A 24892-nucleotide genomic window follows, 5' to 3' on the forward strand; every position below is an offset into this window, starting at 1 on the left:
CTCTCGTGTGATCAATAGGAATAGGCTGTAGGTTTTTTATGTACGTATCTTGTTGTAGTTGTATTTCATTCTGAAGAGAGTGAACCTCCATCCCGATGTAGTTGAAGCTGTTATGTTCTTCTCATCCAACTTGAAAAGTAGCTTTCAGTTTGGGGATGACTACTGTGGAGAACATGTCTGAACCACCCCACATAAAGTCATCTACATGACATGCAAGTACTCCTGTCACCTTACAGAGATCATCTAGCCAGTAGAAGACAGTCGGATCAACTTTTGACACTGTGCCCCCCCCAGCTTCTGCATGGTTTCTTTCACCTTGTTGTACCAGAATAATGAAGCATCTGCCAGGCCATAAACACATTTGTTCAACTTCCATATAGTTCCTTTGCTCTGTGCTTCTTTAGGTGGTCGGATGTACACGTCTCGGGTTAAATCTTTACCTTGCAGAAAAGCTGCTTTAATGTCCATAGAGTTCAGTTTCCATTGATTTTGACATATTACTGCTATGACCATCTTCAGGGACTCGGTTGAACATGTTGGTGAGTCTTTGGAAAGTCCTTGAGTGTTTATTTCTTCAGAGCCTCTTGCAACCAGTCTAGCTTTGGGAACAATGCCCCCTGGTGTTTCCTTGAGTGCGCATATCCACCTTGTTGATATACATTTCTGACCTTTATCTTTCTCCACTTCAAACACATTGTTTCTTTTCCAGTTGTCAAATTCAGTTTGTTTGGCTTGTGAGAAGATGTCTTCCTTCACCACTAATATTTCATCTCTGTTTTTATCTGTGCATGACTTGGCATCTTCAGACCGTGTCACTTGAAGGTTGTTTACTTGCTCCACATTAATGGAACCCATGGATGCAGCAATTTCCTCCAGCTCACTGTATTCCACGTTGTACCACTTTCTGTTTTTCCCTGTGGCTTTTCCTGCTCGATTGATTATTTTTCCAGCATATGTTTGACCTGTTTCTTTGTCTGTGTATTTAATTATTTGTCCAACTTTAAGTTTTGATCTTTCTATATCTGTAGTTGAGTGAGAGAGCATGGGATCTCTTTCTCCAGGTTGTATTGGATCAGAGGACTCGCTCTTTTCTGCAGTACCGAGCGGTTCATTTTCTGCACTGCCAAGTGGTTCACCGTTAGTTGGTGCCATCTCCCCATTTTCGTTTTCAAAATCGTGTTCCTCACCAAGTACAGATGAAAGTCTTTAAAAGATTTTAATCTGTTTTACTCTGATTTTCCTCTTCGGTTTCTTCCATGTTCACTTGTGGTTCATCCACTTTTCTGAGCCTAGACTGGTGTACTCTGACATAGGTTCCTCCATGCCTGACAAATATTACTACACCATCTTGGCCAATGACCACTCCTGGACCTTTCCACTCATGACAGTCTGTTCTTTTATAATAGACTTCGTCCCCCGTTTTATATTTGTCATCAATGGATCGCAGCTGTTTGAGAAGGGCTCTTCGTATCCATTCAGAGCATTCAGCCTCTGTAAAAGCTCGTCTCATGGCATGCAACATTGCAGTGTGCTGGGCAATCCATGTACTCACTTCAGTTTCCAAAGCTGGGGGTCTGTCAGTAAGGACTGAAGGCAGATTTGGATTTTGTCCAAAGACATGTTGGTAGGGACTGTAGCCATGTACATTGTGCATACAGTTCTTTGCCATCAAAGCCCAGTCCAGAGCAGTTTTCCAGTCACGCTCATTGTCTCTCTTTACCTTCAGTAACATTTCAGTAAGGATTTGTGCCTTTCAAGCAAGCCATTGCTCCACGGACTGTACCCTGCAGTGGTGTTAACCTCAATGTTAAATTTCTGTCATGGTTCTGGATCAGTTTCGACCCAGTATTTTGAGTTTTGATTGTTAGTTTATTTTTGAATGATTGTTGTGGTTTTGGGCGCTATGAGTATTATTATTATTATTATAATGATGATTATTATTAGAATTCTATGTTTCTGTTTATTCATGTTAAGGATTTGTTCTCAGTTGTATCTCACGTTTAGTTTAGTTCAGGTTCCATGTGTCATTCTCTGTCTGTCTGTCTCTCAGTGTCAGGTCTGCGTCTTGGTGTAGTGTTCTCGTTTCCTGTTTTATTGTGAAGGTCTGCGTCTCATGTGAGTGTGTTCAGTTTTACCTCTGTCTCGTCTTGTTGATTATTCCCAGCTGTGTCCACCACCTGTGTTTAATTCCCCTGTGTTTCTCTGTGTATATTTAAGTCGTGTCCTCTGTCATTGTAGTTGCTGGTCCGTCTGTGTGTTCACCATGTTTCATCCGTGTGTTCCCTGCTGTATACCATTGTCTGCCTCTGCTCCTTCATGTTCATGTTCGTGTTCTGGTTTCTGCGCTGTAGTTCAGTTGTTTTCCAGTATAGTTTAGTTTGTCTTCGTTTGCCATTTTTCCTTTGCCATTTATTCAATAAACGACCTTCACGACTGCCTGCGCTTGGATCCTCCTTCATTTCTTCCACACGGCTCTTCTCACTCGCCGTGACAATTTCGCCGCCATGTCTCTTATTTCTTCATAATTAAATTCACCGCCATTGTCACTGAATAGTCTGCGCGGTGGACCGTGAATGCTTATCCAGCAGTGGATAAAGTGCTTCACTATCTCCCTGGGTCTTTTTGTGGTGATGATACTTCCTGCACTGAATCTTGTGAAATGGTCAATGGCATGTAGATACCACAGTCCCGGCTCAAGCTCATGCAGGTCCACTGCAACAGTTTCACTGTATGTTGAAGCCATGGGTAAACCCACTGCAGGCTTATGTTTTGGTTTACCGTATCGGATGCATGTGTCACAGTTTTTTTTATAATATTCTTCAGGATTGTAATGCTTTCATCATCACTATTGCCTGAGCAAGACAGACGTTTTTGCAGTCTAACAACTGATGCATGTCCAAATTGTTTGTGTAGTTTAAGAAGGACTGTCTTTTTATCCTTTGTTGTCATGTTTTCTGTCACAATGAGAATTTCATCTTCATCACTAGGTGTCTCACTTTTCTCTAGCTGATTTTTATTAAGGTTGCTCTCATTTCTCAAGTTTACACAATAGTGTCCAGAAGATGTCAGTTCAAGTTTTACAGGTTGATCAAATACTGTTGCTTTGTCTTGAGCAATATCCAAGACTGCACTTGCTCTCTTTAATGAAGTCTTGCTTAAAAGCATCGGTATATCTGCTGGAACAACTTCTGTTTCTATCTTGCATCTAGTTTGTCCTATTTTTGCTGGAATTGTCACTTTTCTTGTGGATTGAACATTTTTTCCATCACCAAAGCGGAACGGCCTTGTGCTCTTTTCATCTTTTATTTTTTGCAACTCTTTCTGAGGTAACTTACATAATCTGCAAGCCATTTCACTCCACACACAGTTCTTGTACAAGCAGTGTCAATTATGGCAGACCCCAAAGCTTCCATCATGAAGATTTGTGTATCAGAGGGTGATTCATTCGAAAACAGAGTAATATTACATTCTTCAACATCACTCTTTGATCCCTCAGCTTTTGCTAACTTCACATGTTCTGTTTTGTTAGGGCAATCTTTTACCCAGTGATACGTACTTTGGCATACTGCACATCTTATTCTCCTCCCATATTTGTCAAGTGGATTAGTCCCTGCAGCTATTCTTTGGGGTTGCTCTGAGTTTGAACTACGTTCACGCTTGCCTGTGTACTTTGTGAAGTAAGCGGAATCGCCCTCTTGTGGCGAAGAGACGTTATCTCAGAAAATCCTTTTCAAGGCTGATTTCATGTTATCAAAAGAGATGGCGGAACAAGCGGTAAGTGCTAGCTGTTTGTCTTTAGTATTTAGCCCCGTGATGTCTAGCAGCTTAAATGCTAACTCTGCGTCTGGTAATTCCACTTTGAACTTGCGTATCTTGTAGCCTACCGTCGTTCAAATTCGATAATGTAATCCACCATCGACGTGCACCTTTGTCTGTTGATCCGATCAAATTCTGTGTAAGCTTCATACTGTCGATCTTTTTCTTCTTTTAAAAACATAGAGTCCAGTTTGGTTAGAAGAACATCCATCCGCGTATCAGTGTTGAGGTCGTGGGCTGCGATTTCCAGTGTGTTTTCCCTCGCTCTTCCCGATAGCGACAAAGTAATTGCTAGAGCCTGATTTTTTTTTTGTCCAAGTCTGTAACGAGTCTCCAGATTTCAATTTCATTTTTCCAACTTTCATAAGATGTCTTCTCATCGAACGATGGTGGCACTTTGTAATTCCCAGCAGCAGCCATCCTCTGCTACCAATGTTAGTCCAATAATCACACAACTGGTATGTTAACTCCAACTTTAATGGTCGCCTTCTTTCGTTCAACCACACAAAAAAAACTGACCCTCCAAAACTTCTACTCCCCCTTCCCGCCTGCGCGTAGCCATGCCCCCCTTCACTGGACACTTGCGCAGTGGGACAGATACATCTTAACAGTAGTCTTTACCAGCAGTGGGAGGTGAAGACAAAGTGAACAATTTTAATACCAGACAGAAATATTTTTATAATTATGTAGATATAAATGCATACAACATATTTTTTGGTCCTTTGAGGTTATTCCACAGCATCATAATTTCAGGATGTCATATCTAAAAGTGTGAAAGCCCCTTTAGTTCTGTTTCCAGACACTGTAGTACATGTATGCTGCTCTGAAGCAAACCTGTTTAACTTCCTATGATATTTATAATGTTACATTTTTTTGGTTTGTTTGTTTTTCTTGAATAAACTTTGTGCTTCTGTTTTTTTTAAAGTTCAATTTGCATTAAACTGTGATGCTGCAGGAGGTTATTGTCTTTTTTTTCAGTTATCTGTAACACATGAGAACTGGGATCCAACCATCAAACACAAAGAGTCCAAAAGCAACAGGACAAAACCCACTCTTCATTATTAAAGAGCAAAATCTAAAAAGTAAAAATGAATTTTGAGATTTGTGATTTCACAAATCCATTATTTCCCAACCGTAACTGAAAAATGTTGTAAACATTTGGTTTTATTTCATTCATTGTTGTCTACTGTATGATTTATACATCTATGTGCTTACTTATGATAAATATCTGATAGCAGATAATTATCTAACTTTGCTTCTGGAGATTTGTTGTTTGTTTGTGTTGTTTGCTGTTTGTTTTGCATTCCAGTAATCTGATCAAGCACCTCAACTGGAGAATTGCAGAATAGACCCTGTGCACGAGAAAATGCTAACTTCCTGGTTTGAGACCGTATGTAGGGTTGTACATTTCCAGTAGCTTTATTTTGCGGTCAATCGCTACTGTGTAGATATACTCCAAAATCATGTCCAAAACTTGAAAACGGAAAGATCGCGTTAAGTTACAAAGAGCAGAAGGTGGGAACACTCGCCACTGTTGTGTCATAAAAAATCTAATGATCAACTTTGACGTTTAAAAAGAGTTTAGATCGATCAGTTGTTTACATCACTCAACACAAGCAGAACTGCATTACTGCATGCAGAAGACACATCGTCCACATTCAGAAGCACATCTCTGTATAGTGACAATTATTATGATTTAAACAGGCAAATGTTCAGCATTCAAACTACAGGTGAAGAATAGTCAAACCAGATGTTTCCCCTGTTTTGTTGATATCAGCTAGTCAAGTACACACCTACACAGCATGTTAACAAACCGTGAAAAAAAAGCCACACAAAAATTTATGTTTTTTTTAAATCACATTGTTTCCTGCATCCTGATCGCTGCAGACGATCTCCTCCGTGACGTCTCTCCTGTACAGTACAGAATCGCTGCATCGATCACTACCAGTGTGACTCTGAGGTGCAGTATTGTATGTTGACGAAACGTTTCGCACCATCCATCCATCCATTCGCTTCCGCTTATCCTTTTCAGGGTCGCGGGGGGCGCTGGAGCCTATCCCAGCTGTCATAGGGCGAGAGGCAGACGTTTCGCACCGTCAAAAATAAAATTGGCTACTTGATTTCACCTATCGCTGGTTATTTTTAGAACATAACACCCGCGATAAACGAGGGATAGCTGAGAAATATAAAATTTGAATCCATTTTCTCTTTTGCTCTGAGGCACGGGGAAAAAAATATCGACAAGTCGATGAACATCATTTACAGACATATTGGGTAAATGCCCAAGACATCTATAGAAATGTAAATCGCCACTTGATTCATTCATTTGCTTAACTTGATTTGGGCCATAAACAAGGCGTGAATTGGACACCGGAAACAAAGCTCCCCACAGGAGTTTCCACACCGGAAGTAACATATGCTAACATGCACATAGTCTATTTCCCATGTTGGGTTTTACATGTGAAACACTTTGCACTGAAATTGATGAGAAATACAACAAGGTTTCTTCAATCTGACAAAATGTTAGACATAATAGTGTCTAATGAATGTATCTGGGGACTTTGAGTAAAAATGTGCCTGTTGTTCTTATGAACCCTGTGTGTCAAATGTTTAGTCAGTTTCATTTTCATGTTTGTTTTCCTTTTGTCCCTGTCAAGTTTATGCATCTTAGTCTCTGCCTCAGGGTCTGTTTCTATCTTATTTTTGCCCTTTGTGCATTTAAACCCTTAGTTAGGAGTAAATGTGGATTTCCTGTGGCAAACATGAATGTCAGTTTCTCGGTTTATGAAGGTCACCTTTAACTATGACAGTGCTGAGATACGGACCTCCTGTGAAGTTGTCACCATACTAGTGATGAGCAAAGCGAGACTTCGTGAAACATTTGAAGTCTTTGTGCTTGTATTGATGATTCCAAACAATCTGAAACCATCTCCACAGTGCCCCCTGCTGGACAATTTGGCTATTGTCACGCAAGGCTGGACTGGGACAAAAAATCGGCCCGGGCATTTTGACTAGAGACCGGCCCACCAGGATAAAGATTGAAAATGTGACGTCATTCAGGGATAAAACCGCAAAGGATTCTGGGAACTTGTGGCAAGAGGTACTAGCGCACGCAGGCTTTCAATTGAACTCAGTTACACAGCGATAAAAAGAAACCCAAAAAATGGCAAGAAGCTGCTGTATTATTAACTACAATAGCTGGTCGCATGACAGCCACGGGAAGCCGACGGGTAAAGAGATCGTTTTTTTTTTTATCGGATTACGTCGTTGAAGAGAAATTTTTTAAGCCATGTTTCCGAAGTAAGAGCCGACGGATGGTCTGGATATACCAAATATAACGTCTCAGAACACTCCAGCTCACAGGTTAGTCTGCTCCAAGCATTCCCACAAACGTCAGAGTTTTGTTGTAGTTAATACGTCATTTTTCTTAACATAATTGGTGATATAGGTTACAAGCAAGTCTGGCGCTGAACAGAAATTGTTGCACTATGCTCCTTTATTTATTGTGCATAAATAGTGAATTGTCCTGACACAATATTGCGTTTCGCTTCTGTTATTACCATGGTACATTGACAAAAACATATACTTTTATTCACAGGATAAAACAGTTGTTTTGTATCACTAATTGTCCATTGCGATTACAGCATACAGTATTATTGTCACTGCTACATTTCTGTAATGCTACTGTAACCGGTTTCTGCTTCATCCCGCTGCAACAGTTCGGCCCAAACAGACTCCTCGACTCTGCGTTGTGTAGTGTTTTTAAAAAGACAAGGAGTCTCTGATCGATCGTTGCCACTTTATTTCCTGAATGGAAACAACGGTGTCAGTGCACAAGCTCGCCATACACCACTCCGCACAGCACACTCTCGTATGGCTACGGCAGACTGGCAGCGATTACTGCAGCAATATTACAATTTCTAATATACAATAAAATAACAGCAACAACAAATGATGTACCTGAATGGAAACAACGGTGTATTATCAGTGCACAGGCTCGCCACACACCACTCCGCACAGCACACTACGGCAGAACATCTCATTAGCATTCCGCTTTAGCATACAGTTTCACACATTAATAAACAAATGAAAAGTACATAAAACTGGTGTTGGACATGTGTCCACTAAGCACTTATTACACTCGGTGCTCGTCAGCTAATCAAACATGTTTTATGTGTCTGTACTACTTAGCTATATTGTGTGCGGAACAATACAACTCACCTCTCGTATGGCTACAGCAGACTGGCAGCGATTACTGCAGCCAGCCTCACCTAACCAGCCACACTGAGAGCGGGGGGGCGCTGTTTCCCCATTACACTGATATTTGTGGCAAGTGGAATAATACCACAAACACTGTTACACTACCAGAAATTATTTCCACTACTAATTAATTACCGTTGAGCTCAAAGGTCCTATTAATAAACTGTTAATGAATGTGTATTTATGAAGACGATTTGTGAGACTGGTAAACTTATGATACGTACAATAGTCTTTCGTTCTACACGGTGCATTTCAAGGTCCTGTACCCATCCGTCGGTAAACTGTACCTGGGCTTGTTGCAGTGACCTGAAGTTACTAAACTTCATGAGTGTATGCACTCACTCCAAGAACCATGTAATTATAAATCTGAGCGTGGTGAAAGTTGGGCAGCACACTGACGTCTTTGGTCCCTCTGTGTGCTCGTAAGGGTCTGACCCTTTCACTCCTTTGATTTTTTCCTCGTATCTTTTCTTTGTCTTTTCGTCGAGTCTGTCTTTGTATGGACCGGCATTGTTCTCCTTTTGTTTTGTACATTCCTTTTTTGTGCGGCAAAGAAAAAAAAAAGAAGGTATTGGAACCGGAGAATGAACGTTTTGCGGTGCTGCAAATGCTTGCATTTGATGCGGTACTTGGATTGTTTTGCCACGAGTTCCCGGCATGCAATGCGCGAAAATCACGTGATTGCTAAACAAGGGGGAGGGTGCATCCAGCCTCCTCGGCTGTAATTGGTCCAGCCCAGAGTCGATCATGACCAATTGGCCAATCCAACACCTTTCATTATACACTCAACAAAAATATAAACGCAACACCTTTGTTACTGCTCCCATTCCCCATGGGATGGACGTAGAGACCTAAAATTCATTCCAGATACACAATATAACCATCCCTCCCAAACAGTGGTCACAAATCAGTCCAAATGTGTGGTAGTGGGCACATCTGCTATATTGAGATAATCCATCCCACCTCACAGGTGTGCCACATCAGGATGCTGATCTGACATCATGAGTAGTGCACAGGTGTACCTCAGACTGCCCACAACAAAAGGCCACCCTGGAATGTGCAGTTTTTTGCGCTATTGGGGGGTCTGGGGACCCAGAACCGGTCAGTATCTGGTGTGACCACCATTTGCCTCATGCAGTGCAACACATCGTCGCATGGAGTCTATCAGATTGTCAGTTGTGGCCTGTGGAATGTTGGTCCACTCCACTTCAATGGCTGTGCGAGGTTGTTGGATATTCGTGGGAACTGGTACACACTGTCGTAAACGCCGGTCAAGCACATCCCGAACATGCTCAATGGGTGACATGTCCGGTGAGTATGCTGGCCATGCAAGAACTGGGACATTCTCAGCTGCCATCTGCCCTGAACAATGTGAACCATGATTCATCCGTGAAGCGCACACCTCTCCAACGTGCCAGACGCCATCGAATGTGAGCATTTGCCCACACAAGTCTGTTACGGCGACGAGCTGGAGTCAGGTCAAGACCCCGATGAGGACGACGGGCATGCAGTTGAGCGTCCCTGAGACGGTTTCTGACAGTTTGTGCAGAAATTGTTTGGTTGTGCAAACCAATTGTTCCAGCAGCTGTCTGGGTGGCTGGTCTCAGACGATCTTGGAGGTGAACCTGCTGGATGTGGAGGTCCTGGGCTGGTGTGGTTACACGAGGTCTGCGGTTGTGAGGCCGGTTGGATGTGCTGCCATATTCTCTGAAACGCCTGTGGAGACGGCTTATGGTTGAGAAATGAACATTCAATGCACGGGCGACAGATCTGGTTGACATTCCTGCTGTCAGCATGCCAATTGCACGCTCCCTCATTGCTTGTGGCATCTGTGGCATTTTGCTGTGAGACAAAACTGCACATTCCAGGGTGGCCTTTTGTTGTGGGCAGTCTGAGGTACACCTGTGCACTACTCATGATGTCAGATCAGCATCCTGATGTGGCACACCTGTGAGGTGGGATGGATTATCTCAATATAGCAGATGTGCCCACTACCACACATTTGGACTGATTTGTGACCACTGTTTGGGAGGGATGGTTATATTGTGTATCTGGAATGAATTTTAGGTCTCTACGTCCATCCCATGGGGAATGGGAGCAGTAACAAAGGTGTTGCGTTTATATTTTTGTTGAGTGTATATACCCTTTCTAAAAAATAAAATAAAATAAAAAATCCATCGGCCCATAAAAACAAAAAATCGCCAAAAAATGGCCCGATGGCCACTCCAGCTATGTTGTCACGTCCTGATCATATTCTGTGAAATGGTGACACAGACAAGTTCTGCACAACTTCAAACAAAACCACTTATTATATCAGACTATCAATATCTTCGATCACTACATGTTTTGGAGAAATCCTCCAAAACAATTTGGGTAATTAGTGGTACAGTAGAGTACTAAGGTCACATTAATGAAAGGAAGGAGTTTTACCTCAAAATAGTATTTTGAGAAAAGTCGAAATGTGGAGATTACAGTTGTTGTTTCCAGCCAGACAAATGCCACAGCAGCTATACCCTCACAAAATGCCTCAGTGAAACAAAACAATCAGCTGTCTTATCGTGTCTTGTGATACAACATGCATCCTCTTCATTGCACAAGGGTGTAACCATCGATATCCTTGCTTCTGTCCATTGCCAGACATTTCATTTTATACAAATCCAGCCAACAAGTTTACGTGTTTGTTCCCTTCTGACCAGATGCAGCTTTCTGCACCACCACATGGCCTTATAACTCTCACCACTGTTTATGTGCTAAAAGAGAAATAATTTTAATAAATACCAATTCTGAAGTAGAATTTCGCTAACTCATCTACACAAGTCATTTAGTAGACTGTATATAAGCCATAAGAGTTTTGTCTACAAACAACTGTTAACTCCACATTTCCACTTCAAAAAAATAATAAAATAAATCAGTAATATAGGGGAGACCGGGGATAGTTGTAACGTGGGTCAGTTGTAACACTTCCAATTTCTCCAATCAGGGCTAAGTTTCAAATGATGTGACTCATCCTGTGCATGCCCAATTCAGTTCTGCTATCACATGTGAAAAATCAGCACATTTTGTCAAACACAGACAATTTAACATGAAAAAAAGTAATTTGTATGCCAAAAAGTAAGTTTTTCTACTTTATTTCAATTTCTAATAGCATTATCTGCTTTGCAGTTAAACTCATCAAACTTAAATTATGTTATTTGTATGTCTATGGGGATATATTCTGTGTAGGTCTTTAGTGCTAATGTTTTAGCCGTTGGCTGTAATGTTAGCTAGTTCATGGCTATAGGAGTCTGGGTCAGTTGTAACAGCAACAGTCTGGGTTAGTTGTAACAATAATGCAGATGTTACAACTTACCACACTATTACTTTAACTTATATTAAACAAGTTGGGGTAATGACATCAGCAGAGAGGTTCACTGGTCGCATTTGTATATGCGGTTAATGCCATTGGCAACACAATTCCTCCACTGTTTGTGTTCCCACACATACATTATGCAGACCTCTGTGTCAGAGATGGACCAGTAGGAAGTACTGGTAGTGGAAATAAATCAGGATGGGTGCGAGAAACAGATTTCCTCATCTTTCTGAAGCACTTTGCAAACCACACCAAGGTAAGCCATGAAAAAAAGTAATGGAATTGCGATGCTGGTGAACAACTACATTTTTTCAGCTTCATTGTTATGTTCAAAATTGGTGCAAGAGTTGCAGGTTATAATGCCCACTGAGCCAATGAGGCCAAACTCAAGGAAGACCAACCAAAATTAACGAAATATTCAGTTGCAGAAAATTCCATAATTTGTCTTTTTTGGGGGGTTGGAATATGTTCAAAAGCTAGATTTCTGCATTCTGTCACACACACACACACACAGCTACATAAATGGCTCTAAGTGCATTCATGTGTTGAATAAAAAAGATTACATGTTAATGTTTTGTTAGTACCCTTATTTCATTGTGTTACATTTCACCCCAGGATATGTTACAACTAACCCAGACTATGGGGTTAATTGTAACATTTCACTCTTCGTGTTTGAGACCATACCATGCAATGGGTAATTGTGCTGCAGAGAAAATAGCTGCACTATTTAATAGCAGAGACATGTAAATACTTTGTATTACATTTTGAATCCACTACCTTAAAAGAGCTCCAAGCTACAGACAGAAATGTCAAAAATGTTACAACTATCCCCGGTCTCCCCTATATTTTTATTTATGTGGCCTCTAATAATTTCCGTTTTATATATTAATCACAGTCGAAATGTGTGTGTGTGTGTGTGTGTGTGTGTCCTCCCATGCTCAGAAGTCTGGGCGCTTAAGTTAATTTGCCAAGTTTGAATTAGCAACTAAGGAAGAACAAACTTGGAGTATTTGATGTTGAGTAACAGCTCTTGTCTTTTGTGGCTCACTTTGTTGCTGCTGCAGCAGTGGCTGTGACATGAACTCTGCCTCATGTGTTCAGAGAGCTACACACATCACCAAACTTGAAGGAGCTGTGTATGTGTGCTTTGCTTTCATTTGTGTTTCCACCTCTGGCCACCAGGTGGTGCGCTTTTGTGTTTTCTAGTCAACTGGGTTGTGTTTTAGGCCCCGTTAGTGAGGAGACAAACAGATATTTCAAATTTAAACCATTTAAACTGGCTCAAATAAAAGACCTCTTTAGTAACTCGGCTCCAAACAGACACTGACAGCAGAGAAGGAAACTGTTTACAGCTTAAAAAACAAACAGTACTGGAATCCACCTGCTGGAGGCGCTGTGAGCTCACTGGACCCAATCAAATTAAAATACTCCTGTGTACTTTTCTCTTTCTTCAATCCTCACCTTTTCAGATTATTTTTTTTATCCTACTCTCATTTTCAAAGATGCATTTTTTCATTTATTTACAGATTTTAATTATTTTGGTTAAATGAATCCAAACAGTCACTTTTAAATACACTCTAAGAAATAAAATGTTGTATTTACTCCACCCAGTTATGTCAACTGGTTCCACACAACTGGGTTAGTGAAATATAAAATGTATGATACTTTTAACTTGAACAAGAAATTTTAAGTACATCTGATAAATCTACTCAACCAAAACAAGCTCTACTGAAACTATAGGATTAAATCACTTTAACAGAATTGCAACCTACTCTATACAAGTTTGTAAATTAAATAAATCAAGTTTGTTAATTATCCTAACTTTAATAACACTTGGTGTGTATACTACACACATATATACACGGGAGAAGTAAACATACACTGACAGAATCTGCAAGAAGTCAAGAAGAAAAAATCCAACTGTTTTCATCTTGATTCTTTTGTCTTCACTTTTCCGTTTCTGTTACATTTCATGAGTCTGTTTTAACGCGGAATAAAAACCAGATCTCAGATTGTAAAACTGTTTCTGTTCAGTCAAGAAACACAGACTGGAGGTCAGACTGTTTTTATTGATTATGAACTGAAGAGAGACGTCTCCACAGCGTCCAGTTAGCCATAAGCTGCTCTTCTTGTATCAGCAGTACTAGAAGCTACATTTGGATCAACACAGAGTAATAAATGGATCCAGAACCATCCAGATCAGTTGTTGTGAAAACTGGTCACATAGTGGTGATATTGCTTTTCTCCAGGAACTAATTGTAGTGAAATGTTACTTAATTTGCATAACAAGAGAGAGACACAAACGTACAGTTATGCAATGTAAAAAATTAAAGACGCCTAAACAAAAAATATTTAGAGCCTGCAGCGCTCATCATCACAAAGTCTAACCAACAACGTCTAAAATGTCTAAATTATATGTTCCAAAGATTTCATCCATCAGTGTAAGCATGATTAAAATGTATATAATGCAACAGATTTAAAAATACAGTTCCTCTTTCCTCAGCACTAAAAGTATTTAAACTGTAGTATATAAGTAACAACTGATATCTGCTCTTTAAAAAAAGGCACCAAAGACAATAAGATGATAAAAAATAATTTCAGGAGAATCAGTCTAATCCAACATCTCTGGACTGAAAAACAAACGAATATATGTACGAGACAGTATACCTGATATACTAAGTAAGAAAAAGTATGAAACACCAATGTGAGAATATTTCTCTGCACAGTAAGTTCATTATTCTGAGTCAGCACAGAGGTGGATACTAGAGTCAGGCTTCACTCTAAACCCAGCATATACAGGTTCAGTGAAGGTGGTGTTGAAGGTGTGCAGGTGGATCAGTTTATCAGAGGAGACACTGTAAAAGGACACAGTTCCTGCAGAACAGTCCACATACACTGCTACTTTGTGAGAGAGAGGTGAGGAGAGCTGAGGGATGGCTCTTAAATCAAATTTGTGACTTGCATAGTAACCCTTATCATCACTGCAGTTGAGACTCCAGGATTGATGAGTCCTTCCAAACCTGCATTCATCCTCTTCTCCTCTCCTTCTGATTCCTCCATAAGCTACAGCAACATGAACCTCTCCTCTCCACTCGACCTCCCAGTAACAGCGACCACTCAGACTGTTGGTACACAGCAGCTGAGGCCAGTGATCAAACCTATGATCATGATCAGGATACAGCTGATCTTCTTCCACATGTGTCACCTCCTTGTTGTCATCAGACAGTTTGAGGTTTCTGTGTGCTGTGTTTGGATCCAGCGTCAGATCACAGAAATCTAAAAGGAACCGTGAGAAAAAACGTAGAACAGTACAAGATTGTGTGAATGCAGCTCATAAATCAAAAATACTTACATTTCCTTAGACCTGGTCTCATCCACTGGACTCCTTGAGGCTCCACACTGAAATGAGCACATTATCTTTTAGTATGCAGACGTGGCCTTTATGTTCTCTGATTCATCTTTTCTAGAGAAATAACCTTGTGTTTTATTTTATCTCTTAATAAAGTCAAACAGATAATACAGTTCTAAGGTTTTATGTATCAAAGCACAATTAAAAAAAATAAATCATCAGGTCTGTACCAGGTTCGTAAATTATCTAAATACCTAAATACAACCTTCAGTCTGCTTTATTTTCTGCCTCCCTGTGTTTCTGTCACTACAATGAACACTGTGCTTCAAATACTATTTCCTCTTTCTGTTAACACGTGTGAGGATGTTTCCGTTGCTTAGTTATTCAGTGCAAAACAAAACAAATAAATATATAGAAAAAAATATTTTGAGAAAAGACTGCTGTGTTCATTCTGATAATGACAAAGGCTTTAGACTTTTTGAGTCTGAATCCGTTTTTCAAGTCAAGTTGTTCCTGTTATTGTTTTTGTTTTGTAGCTTCGGTTATTTCCAGCCTCAATAGACCTACTGAGTCCTGCATGCAGAAAACAATAAAAAGTTCAATGAGAAGATGATTTTTTTCTTGATTCTCAGGAGGCTATGACAGCAAACATTCCAATTAAGTCAATATTTATTTAATTACACTTTGAATCTGAGTACTTAATTGAACTGAGAGCATATATAATTCTTCCCAATCACAATTAAAAATAGCATGTTCCTGCACAGATGACTTGTTCATCTGTGCAGCTGACTAAAAACTGACTAAAAACAGGGAGGTAAGGCTGTGACTGTGTGGAGCATGAAGTGAGGGCATAGGGAACGCAGCAGGAAGCAGCAAAATGAAACTATAAACTGGATCACAGACCCAGAACCATCACAAAGGCACCTGTCAGATCTGGGGTTAAACACATCAAAACCTCACTTAGCCATGGTCATGTGATGTTGGTGTTTTGATTGACACAGTCTTGAAACGTCAGTATCGAGGGTCCAATCCTTATGTATTTGTTACATTCTCCTTCAAGCTGTGTATCCTTCCTCGTGTTTTAACTGTGATTGGTTCTGAGTCATTCACCCACACAGCTGCCCACTTAACTGGACATACAGACTGTATTACTGGCAATCAGATCAGTGGTTACCTTACAATATGCTGGAGAAAAAAAAAACATTTTTAGCTTTAGTTCCTGTTTTCCTACCAGAGTATGTCCAGTTTCACATGTGGATCCTCCTTTAGAGCAGACAAAAGCTTCATTCCTGAGTTTCCTGGATGATTATAGCTCAAGTCCAGCTCTTTCAAATAGGAGGGATTGGAGCGCAGAGCTGTGGCCAGAGAGGTGAAGCATGTTCCTGTGATCTGACAGCCTGACAACCTTCAAACATACAACATGTCACATCATTGTAATGAACTGCTCTGAATTTGATGATGTACATGCAGTCAAATTAACAGATTCTGATTTCAGTTAAAGTAGTTAAAAAACAAACAAACTGGCTTTTCTTCACTCAGTTTTAAAAAAGAACAAAACACATTGACTTTCTGTCTTTTTTGCTATGATGGACAATCATATTTTTCTGATTTATGAAGTGTGTGTTTCATGTCTACTCTACTGTTCTCTTTCAGGGCTTACACCAAAAAAGTAACAACATGTTTAATCTATAAAATAATGACAGTTGTTGTGAAATATCCAAATCTCCTGAAACAAAGAATCAGCTAACCTGAGAGTTTCCAGCATACAGTGTGGACTCCCAAGTCCAACAAAAAGCACCTTCACTCCTGAGTCCTTGAGGTTGTTGTTACTCATGTCTAGCTTTCTCAGTCTGGAGGACTGGGAACTTAGAATTGAGGAAAGAGCTTCACAGCTTCTCTCTGTGAGGTTACAGCCACCCAACCTGGAAAGACATGAATAGCAGTGAACTTTCCAAACTTTTGAAATAAATACTTTAAAGCAATGTCTTGCCAGGATTAAAATGGATACTTACTGGGCTTTCTTGCAGGCTTTGACCACTGGCAACAGCTGCAGAAGAGCCTCTTCAGAAGCTGAATATTTCCTCAAGTCAAACACATCCAGAACTGCTTCTGATGACAGTAAGATGAAGACCAGAGCTGACCACTGAGCAGGAGAGAGATTAACTTTGGACAGGTGTCCTGAACTCAGTTGATGCTGGACCTCCTTCACTATAGAGTCATCATTCAATTCATTCAGACAGTGGAGGAAATTGATGCTTTTTTCAGGAGAGAGAGCGCCATTCATTCGTTCTTTAATGTACTTGACTGCTTCCTGATTTATCTGTGAGCTGATTCCTGTTTGTGTGAGCAGGCCTTGTAGGAGATCCCGATTGGATGGCATCGAAAGACCAAGGAGGAAGCGAAGAAACATGTCCAGATGTCCATTTGGACTTTTTAAGGCCTTGTCCACAGCACTCTGGTAGAACTGTCTTACTGAAGACTCATCAGTCTGCACTGAGGCTGTTTCTTCTTCTTTCAGCAGGTTGATACCAGAGTTGGTGAATGTCAGATGGACATGAAGAGCAGCTAAAAACTCCTGAACACTCAGATGAACAAAACAGTAAACCTTCTCTTGATACAGCCCTCTCTCCTCTTTAAAAATCTGTGTGAACACTCCTGAGTACACTGAGGCTTCTCTGACATTAATGCCACACTCTGTCAGGTCTGATTCATAGAAGATCAGGTTTCCTTTATGCAGCTCCTGAAAAGCCAGTTTCCCCAGTGCTTCAATCATCTTCCTTCTCTCTGGACTCCAGAGAGGATCTGTCTCAGCTCCTCCATCATACTTGATGTTCTTCAGTTTGGTCTGAACCACCAGGAAGTGCATGTATATCTCAGTCAGTGTCTTGGGCAGCTTTCCTCCAGCCTGTTTGGTTTTTACCACGCTCTCTAGAACTGTAGCAGTGATCCAGCAGAAGATTGGGATGTGACACATGATGTGGAGGCTTCGTGATGTCTTGATATGAGAGATTATGGTGTTGGCCTCTTCCTTGCCTCTGAGTCTCTTCCTGAAATACTCTTCCTTCTGTGGGTCAGTGAACCCTCTGACCTCTGTAACCATGTCTATATACTCAGCAGGGATCTGATTGGCTGCTGCAGGTCGTGTGGTTATCCAGATGTGGGCAGAAGGAAGCAACTGTCCCCTGATGAGGTTTGTCAGCAGCACATCCACTGATGTGGACTCTGTAACATCAGTAAGGATCTCAGTGATGTGGAAGTTCAGAGGAAGTCGACACTCATCCAGACCATCAAAGATGAAGACAACTTTGAACTTTTTAAAGTTACAGATTCCTGCTTCTTTGATTTCAGTGAAGAAGTGATGAATAAGTCCCACTAAGCTGAACTTTTTATCCCTCAGTAAATTCAGCTCTCTGAATGGGAATGGAAACATGAACTGGATGTCCTGGTTGGTTTTGTCTTCAGTCCAGTCCAAAGTGAACTTTTGTGTCAGGAATGTTTTCCCAATGCCAGCCACTCCTTTGGTCAGAACTGTTCTGATTGGTTTGTCTCTTCCAGTTGAAGCTTTAAAGATGTCTTCACACCTGATTGTTGTTTCTGGTCTGTTTGGTTTCCAGGAAAACATTTCAATCTGTCTGACCTCATGTTCAGTGTTGACCTCTCCGGTCCCTCCCTCTGTGATGTAGAGCTCTGTGTAGATCTCATTTAGAGTGGTTTGGTTTCTTGGTTTAGCAATCCCCTCAAAGACACACTGGAACTTCTTCTTCAGGTTACATTTAAAAGTATTCTCACAAAGTGGATCAGGATTTTCTACAGGAAAGCACCAGAAACATGAGTGTTATGATTATAGAAAATGTGACAATTTCATTCCTGTAAAGACTGAATTTATGAAGAGAAATCCTCTCACTGCTCTGCAGACAGTCAGCCAGCTCCTCCTGTTTCATTATTCTCAGGAAGTTAACTGCAAGTTTCAGAAATGCCTCTCTGCTGCTCCTTCTCTGCTTCTCTTCCTCACTGTCCAACACCTCCTCTTCATCCCTCTGACACTCTGAATAATCTGGATTCAGATCATCCTGCATCTTCTTTATTTCGTTCTTCACAAACGTGATAATGTTTCCCTCCAGCATCTGGAAAATGAATGACACAATCTGAATTCACAAAAATCAGATCTTCATTGTAAAAATAAATTTTCACAGATTTGTTTTGTGTTTGTTTTTAATTGAACAAAAATACCCTGTACTTATGTTCATTTTACAGGAAACAATGAAAAAAATTAAAAAACTAAATTAAAATAATTATTATAGTTAGATTGCAGGTTTTGTACAGGAAACAATAAAATAATAACATAAATTAAATTAGGTAATTTTCAGTACTCGGTTATTTCGTGGTACATTTCCCCATCTTACATCTTAGTGCCCTGTAGTTTCCTGCAAATTCCACCTAAGTATAGGGTACTTGCACCTTATTTTCAAGTTGTGTTATAAAGTTATGCTGCAACTTTGTTTTGAAAAGTGTTTTATAAATAAAAATAAAGTAAAAAATTAATTCACTGTTGAATTATTTCTGGAATTTTTATTTTATGATGAATATTGGACTGTGCAACATGAAAATAATTACAAACAGAGGTTGGTGTACATGTACAAACCTTAAATATTGAGTCCAGATCAGTTTGATGCTGCAGACTCTCCTGATCAGCTCTGTGGAGACATCATGAAGACATTTGAACCATTTTGCACAAAAATACAAGCCAAAGATTTTTTCTTCTACTGTTAGAAAATCATCCTGATTAAAACAAGCACAACTGTGCTGTAACAAACCTATTATGTTAATTTAGAGACTTATTTTTTGGACTCCACTAGTCCAAAACTAACAGGTCAGTGATGGTTCTGTACCAGTGTTCTTGTAATGACGATATTATGGATATCTCCTGCACATTGCATCATCGCATTAAAAAAGTCAGATTCATGTTGATGTGTTGAAGTGTTTCATTTTAAATTTGACCTTTGTGCCTTTAAATACAATGAAGAGCTTCTTACAGCAGCAGCTGAAGTTTTTTTTCTGAGTATAAAAACTTATAATACACATAAACAAAATCATATGACACTTTGAATCAGCCTACACTCGGCTACATTCAGTGTCCCGATGCTGAACTAAAAATGATCATCTTATGGTCTGTATTTGTATAAATGGTCTGTATTTGTATAAATGGTCTGTATTTGTATAGCGCTTACTATCTTTCTACATCCATCCATCCATCCATCTTCATCCGCTTTATCCGGGGCCGGGTCGCGGGGGCAGCAGCCTAAGCAAAGAGGCCCAGACCTCCCTCTCCCCAGCCACCTCCTGCAGCTTATCCGGGGGAATACCAAGGCGTTCCCAGGCCAGCCGAGAGATATAATCTCTCCAGCGTGTCCTGGGTCTGCCCCGGGGCCTCCTCCCGGTGGGACATGCCTGGAACACCTCACCCAGGAGGCGCCCAGGGGGCATCCTTGTCAGATGCCCGAACCACCTCAGCTGGCTCCTTTCGATGTGGAGCAGCAGCTGCTCTACTCTGAGCCCCTCCCGGATGGCCGAACTTCTCACCCTATCTCTAAGGGAGAGGCCAGCCACCCTTCGGAGGAAGCTCATTTCTGCCGCTTGTATCCGCGATCTCGTTCTTTCGGTCACTACCCACAGCTCGTGGCCATAGGTGAGGGTAGGGACGTAGATCGACCGGTAAATTGAGAGCTTCGCTTTTACACTCAGCTCCCTCTTCACCACAACGGACCGGTGCAGCGTCTGCATTACTGCAGCTGCAGCCCCAATCCGTCTGTCGATCTCCGGCTCCCTTCTCCCATCACTCGAGAACAAGACCCCGAGATACTTGAACTCCTCCACTTGGGGCAGGAACTCATCCCCGACCCGGAGTGGGCACTCCACCCTTTTCTGGCTGAGAACCATGGCCTCAGATTTGGAGGTGCTGATCCTCATTCCCGCTGCTTCACACTCGGCTGCGAACCATTCCAGTGCGAGCTGGAGGCCCTCACCCGATGAAGCCAACAGAACCACATCGTCTGCAAAAATCAGAGATGAGATTCTGAGGCCACCAAAGCGAAAGCCCTCCGCCACTTGGCTGCGCCTAGAAATCATGTCCATAAAAATTATGAACAGAACCGGAGACAAAGGGCAGCCCTGGCGGAGCCCATCACCCACCGGGAACGAGTCCGACTTATTGCCGGCAATGCGAACCAAGCTCTTGCAACGGTTATATAGGGATCGAATGGCCCGTAGCAATGGGCCAGACACCCCATATTCCCGCAACACCTGCCACAGGACACCCCGAGGGACACGGTCGAATGCCTTCTCCAAGTCCACAAAACACATGTAGACTGGTTGGGCAAACTCCCATGCACCCTCAAGTATCCTGGAGACGATAAAGAGCTGGTCCAGTGTCCCACGACCAGGACGAAAACCGCATTGTTCCTCCTGTATCCGAGGTTCGACTAACGGACGAACTCTCCTTTCCAGCACCCTGGCATAGACTTTCCCAGGGAGGCTGAGGAGTGTGATCCCCCTGTAGTTGGAACACACCCTCCGGTCCCCCTTCTTAAAGATGGGGACCACCACCCCGGTCTGCCAGTCCACAGGTACTGCCCCTGATCTCCACGCAACATTGCAGAGGTGTGTCAACCAGGACAGCCCTACAACGTCCAGAGCCTTCAGGAACTCGGGGCGGACCTCATCAACACCAGGGGCTCTGCCACCAAGGAGTTGTTTAACTGCCTCAGTGACCTCGCCCCCGGAAATTGGCGGGTCATTCCCCTCATCCCCAGACTCTGCTTCCTCCTCGGAAGACGTGTCAGTGGGATTAAGGAGGTCCTCGAAGTATTTCTTCCACCGCCTGACAATTTTCTCAGTCGACGTCAGCAGCGCTCCGCCAGCACTATACACAGTGCAGGTAGAGCACCGCTTTCCCCTCCTGAGACGTCTGACGGTTTGCCAGAATCTCTTCGAGGCAGTCCGAAAGTCTTTTTCCATGGCCTCTCCGAACTCCTCCCACACCCGAGTTTTTGCTTCAGCCACTGCCCGAGCCACATTCCGCTTGGCCTGTCGATACCTGTCAGCTGCCTCCGGAGTCCCACAGGCTAACCAAGCCTGATAGGACTCCTTCTTCAGCCTGGTGGCTCCCTTCACCTCTGGTGTCCACCATTTGGTTCTGGGATTACCACCACGGCAGGCACCAACCACCTTTCTACATTATAATCCATTTTGTCTTGTTATTTCATGCAGGTCATATAAAAAAGAACCACTGGTGAAAAATGTAATGTAAATAAGGTTAAAAATAAAAGATTTGCTAATTTCCTTTATCGGTTTTGTTGATGATTGTCATGGTGATGGTGTGTCACTATGAATTATGAGAATCATTTAATATTTAGAGAAATCCAGCAGCTCATATCATGGCATCCAGCACCACACATACAGCTTCAGATTATTTCACCTTCCTATGCAAAACTGGCAACCACATCAGACTGAAACTCTAATTTACCAATTAAAAGAGTCAAACTAACTGCTGACACATTCCTGCTGATTATCACATAAATTATAATCAGTGTGATGCCCAGTGCAGGGGATGCAGGGCTGTTAAGATAGATTTATTTTTCTTTTAAATTAGCAGCCTCACTTATGGAGCTCTTTAATCTCAGGACTGAGGCCAGGTGTACCACAGAGCTGTAAGGTAAATGTGAAACGTCTTACTCCTCAGCAGCAGCAGACTTTGTTCCTTTAAAGTCAAAGATGAAAATCTTTGACCGATCACTCTTCAAAGACACACAGCTGGGTCCAGGTTCAGATTTAGGGGCATCTGATGTCTCAGTGATCCTGGTGAACAGAGAAAAAGACCATCAGGCAGAGAAATCACATTTTTCGCCTTCAGACACAAAAAGTACTGGATAAACTTGGAGCTAGTCACAGTGATAATATTACAGTAAGGCTAAAAAGTTTGATGCTCTTCACAATGTTCTCTTTAGTCTGTTTGTTTATCCAACTGTCTTTTCTTCTTTTTGTGAACAAAGTTAAAAAATTTAATAAATAAATGACTAAACCAAACCTGTTTACTCATGGAGTTAAGATATGTTTAACAATTTGTTAACTCTTACGTCTCATCAGGAGTCAGTTTCCTGCTTTTAAAGTCAGGACGGTCTTTCTCTGGAGATCTGGGTCTGGTCTCAGGCTCAGGAGAGTCTGGTCTGAGGAGTGAGGAAAAGAATAAGGCAGGGTTATATATATACACTTTTTTAATCTCCAGGTGGAACATACGCTGGAAAAACTTTGCAGGGTTAAATTGAATGAACAAAACAGAGAGCAGTTTTTTTGTAGAGTTATTGCATGTATGAAATCACTTCTGTTTTTGTTCTTTTAGCAGTGACGATAACGTGAGGTTTTGTGTGTGATACCTTTCCATGTTGGTAAAAACCTGCAGTCACCCGATGGAAGAGAAAAATGAGAATAAAACACAGATTGTCAGAGATTTACAGTTAACAAACAGTCAGGTGAATAAACAACAATGAGGGGTCAGCTTCCTGTTTCTACAGAAAACTGTCTGGTGAAATATGTATAACATAACTTTTGAAGCATAAGCAAATAAAACAATAAAAACTCCCTAACACAGATTATATATTTTTTTCTGTTTATTGAGATATTTGATAGGGAGACGGTGGTGACCTGTTTAAGTATAATAATAGTTTTATAATATATTATATTATATTATATTATAATTAAGGTTTCATTGTTTTTCAAAAAAAATCTGAAATAAAGTGAGATTTGTTGTCTGGCAATCAAAGAGTCAACAAACAATCGTTGTGATGATTAAACTTTTTAAAGAGGAGATTAAATAGAAAACAAATTAAAAAAAAACATAAAACACTTACATGATATAAATCAGATCAAAGATTCACTTTTTTATCATCGTCCTGAACACTGTCTGTCTGCAGCTGTTTGCTGTCTGCACTGGGAGAAGATCTGATTCTGTTCTTTCTCTATTAAGGTTTTCTCTTACTTTCATCACTTTATGCTTCAGGAGTTTGAGTCTGTATTTAAGTAAACTATTCTGTAGCTCACTTCCTTGTTTTTCTCATATCTGTTATTGTTTTGAATACAGGTGCTCACTGTACTGATGACACGCCTACACTGTTAGACTGGTTAAACTGGTTAAACACTGCCTTGTTCTGGTGTTTTGCTGAATTTCCTGCCCCTGGCTACTGAATTTCATCCATCAAGTAAAGGGTTTGAACAACTAAACTTAAATAATGCAGTTACTAAATGGCGTAAAACATTTTAATTGAATAATAATTATGTTAAGAACTGTAGGGCTCTGCGTCCTGACAAAGTCAGAAATGATCCAGCCACCTGAATCAAAAACATGATAAACTAGAGCACACACAGAGCACTCATCACCCAGAGGCATTAATGGTTTTGTCAAAGCACATAAAACCATCATCTGATTATCTGAAAACACAAAACACCTAATTCATGGTTCATGTCTCACCTTTAGTCCTTCCAACAGAGTCTGTTCTGCCTGCAGTGGGAAACCTTCAGCCTCCTCAGTCCAGTAAAAAGGTTCTCAAACGTTTTGTGGTCACGAGCCCCTTTCAGAGGACAACATTATCCCATATAATCAGCTGTTTGGTCTTAGCTTCACACGATGATGTGCACTGACTGAAATATTTAACCACGTTCATCAGATAGCTGACTGGCTAATAATTCATTTGTAGCAGGACAGAAGACACAGAATTACAGTAAAGAAAAATAAAAGATAAAATACGTACATCTGCCGTGTGTCCTTCTTTCACTCTGTACTTTTTTCATCAGCCCTTACAGGACACGGACCCAAGTGTATTTCCATATGCAAACACAGCTGTCACGCCCGGCTGCCTGAGGTCAGGTTACATCAGCCAGTTTGTTCCTCTGTTTGTTTTCACTACAGCTTCTGTTCAGTTTTCAGCAGCTTTGAAGAAACACACAGTTATTATTAGGTTTGGTTTTATGAGTAATGTTTGAAGACAGCAGTAAAACAGGAGTAAAAAATAACAATAATTATGTGTGTGTGTTGACCTTGAAACAAAAAATATGATCCTCTGTAATAG

At 41.1% G+C, this 24892-nt stretch overlaps 2 protein-coding genes across 2 annotated transcripts in view; one reads left to right on the forward strand and one right to left on the reverse strand.

The window, feature by feature from the left end:
- The window catches only part of LOC146635716 (polymeric immunoglobulin receptor-like), a 44864-nt gene extending 39983 nt beyond the window's left edge, over positions 1–4881 (forward strand). The window contains exon 5 of the mRNA XM_085350198.1: positions 4795–4881. Coding sequence (XP_085206324.1) covers positions 4795–4881 — 87 coding nt within the window. The remainder of the gene's footprint in view (positions 1–4794) is intronic.
- Positions 4882–14159: 9278 nt separating this feature from the next.
- LOC146635720 (protein NLRC3-like) lies at positions 14160–23265 on the reverse strand. Its single transcript, XM_085348095.1, has 10 exons — positions 23204–23265; positions 22907–22996; positions 22506–22628; positions 19417–19468; positions 18679–18898; positions 16787–18581; positions 16523–16696; positions 16006–16179; positions 14778–14824; positions 14160–14701 (listed from the first exon to the last, which is right to left on the reverse strand). Exons 1-10 carry the CDS (start codon positions 23209–23211, stop codon positions 14160–14162), a joined length of 3225 nt encoding a protein of 1074 aa, XP_085204221.1. The 5' UTR covers positions 23212–23265.
- Between the last annotated feature and the right edge of the window lie 1627 nt (positions 23266–24892).

Source organism: Diplotaxodon limnothrissa, linkage group LG3 (assembly GCF_057381915.1).
Source record: "Diplotaxodon limnothrissa isolate DT_005_m linkage group LG3, D_limnothrissa_male_GT1.1, whole genome shotgun sequence".
Taxonomy (NCBI): domain Eukaryota; kingdom Metazoa; phylum Chordata; class Actinopteri; order Cichliformes; family Cichlidae; genus Diplotaxodon; species Diplotaxodon limnothrissa.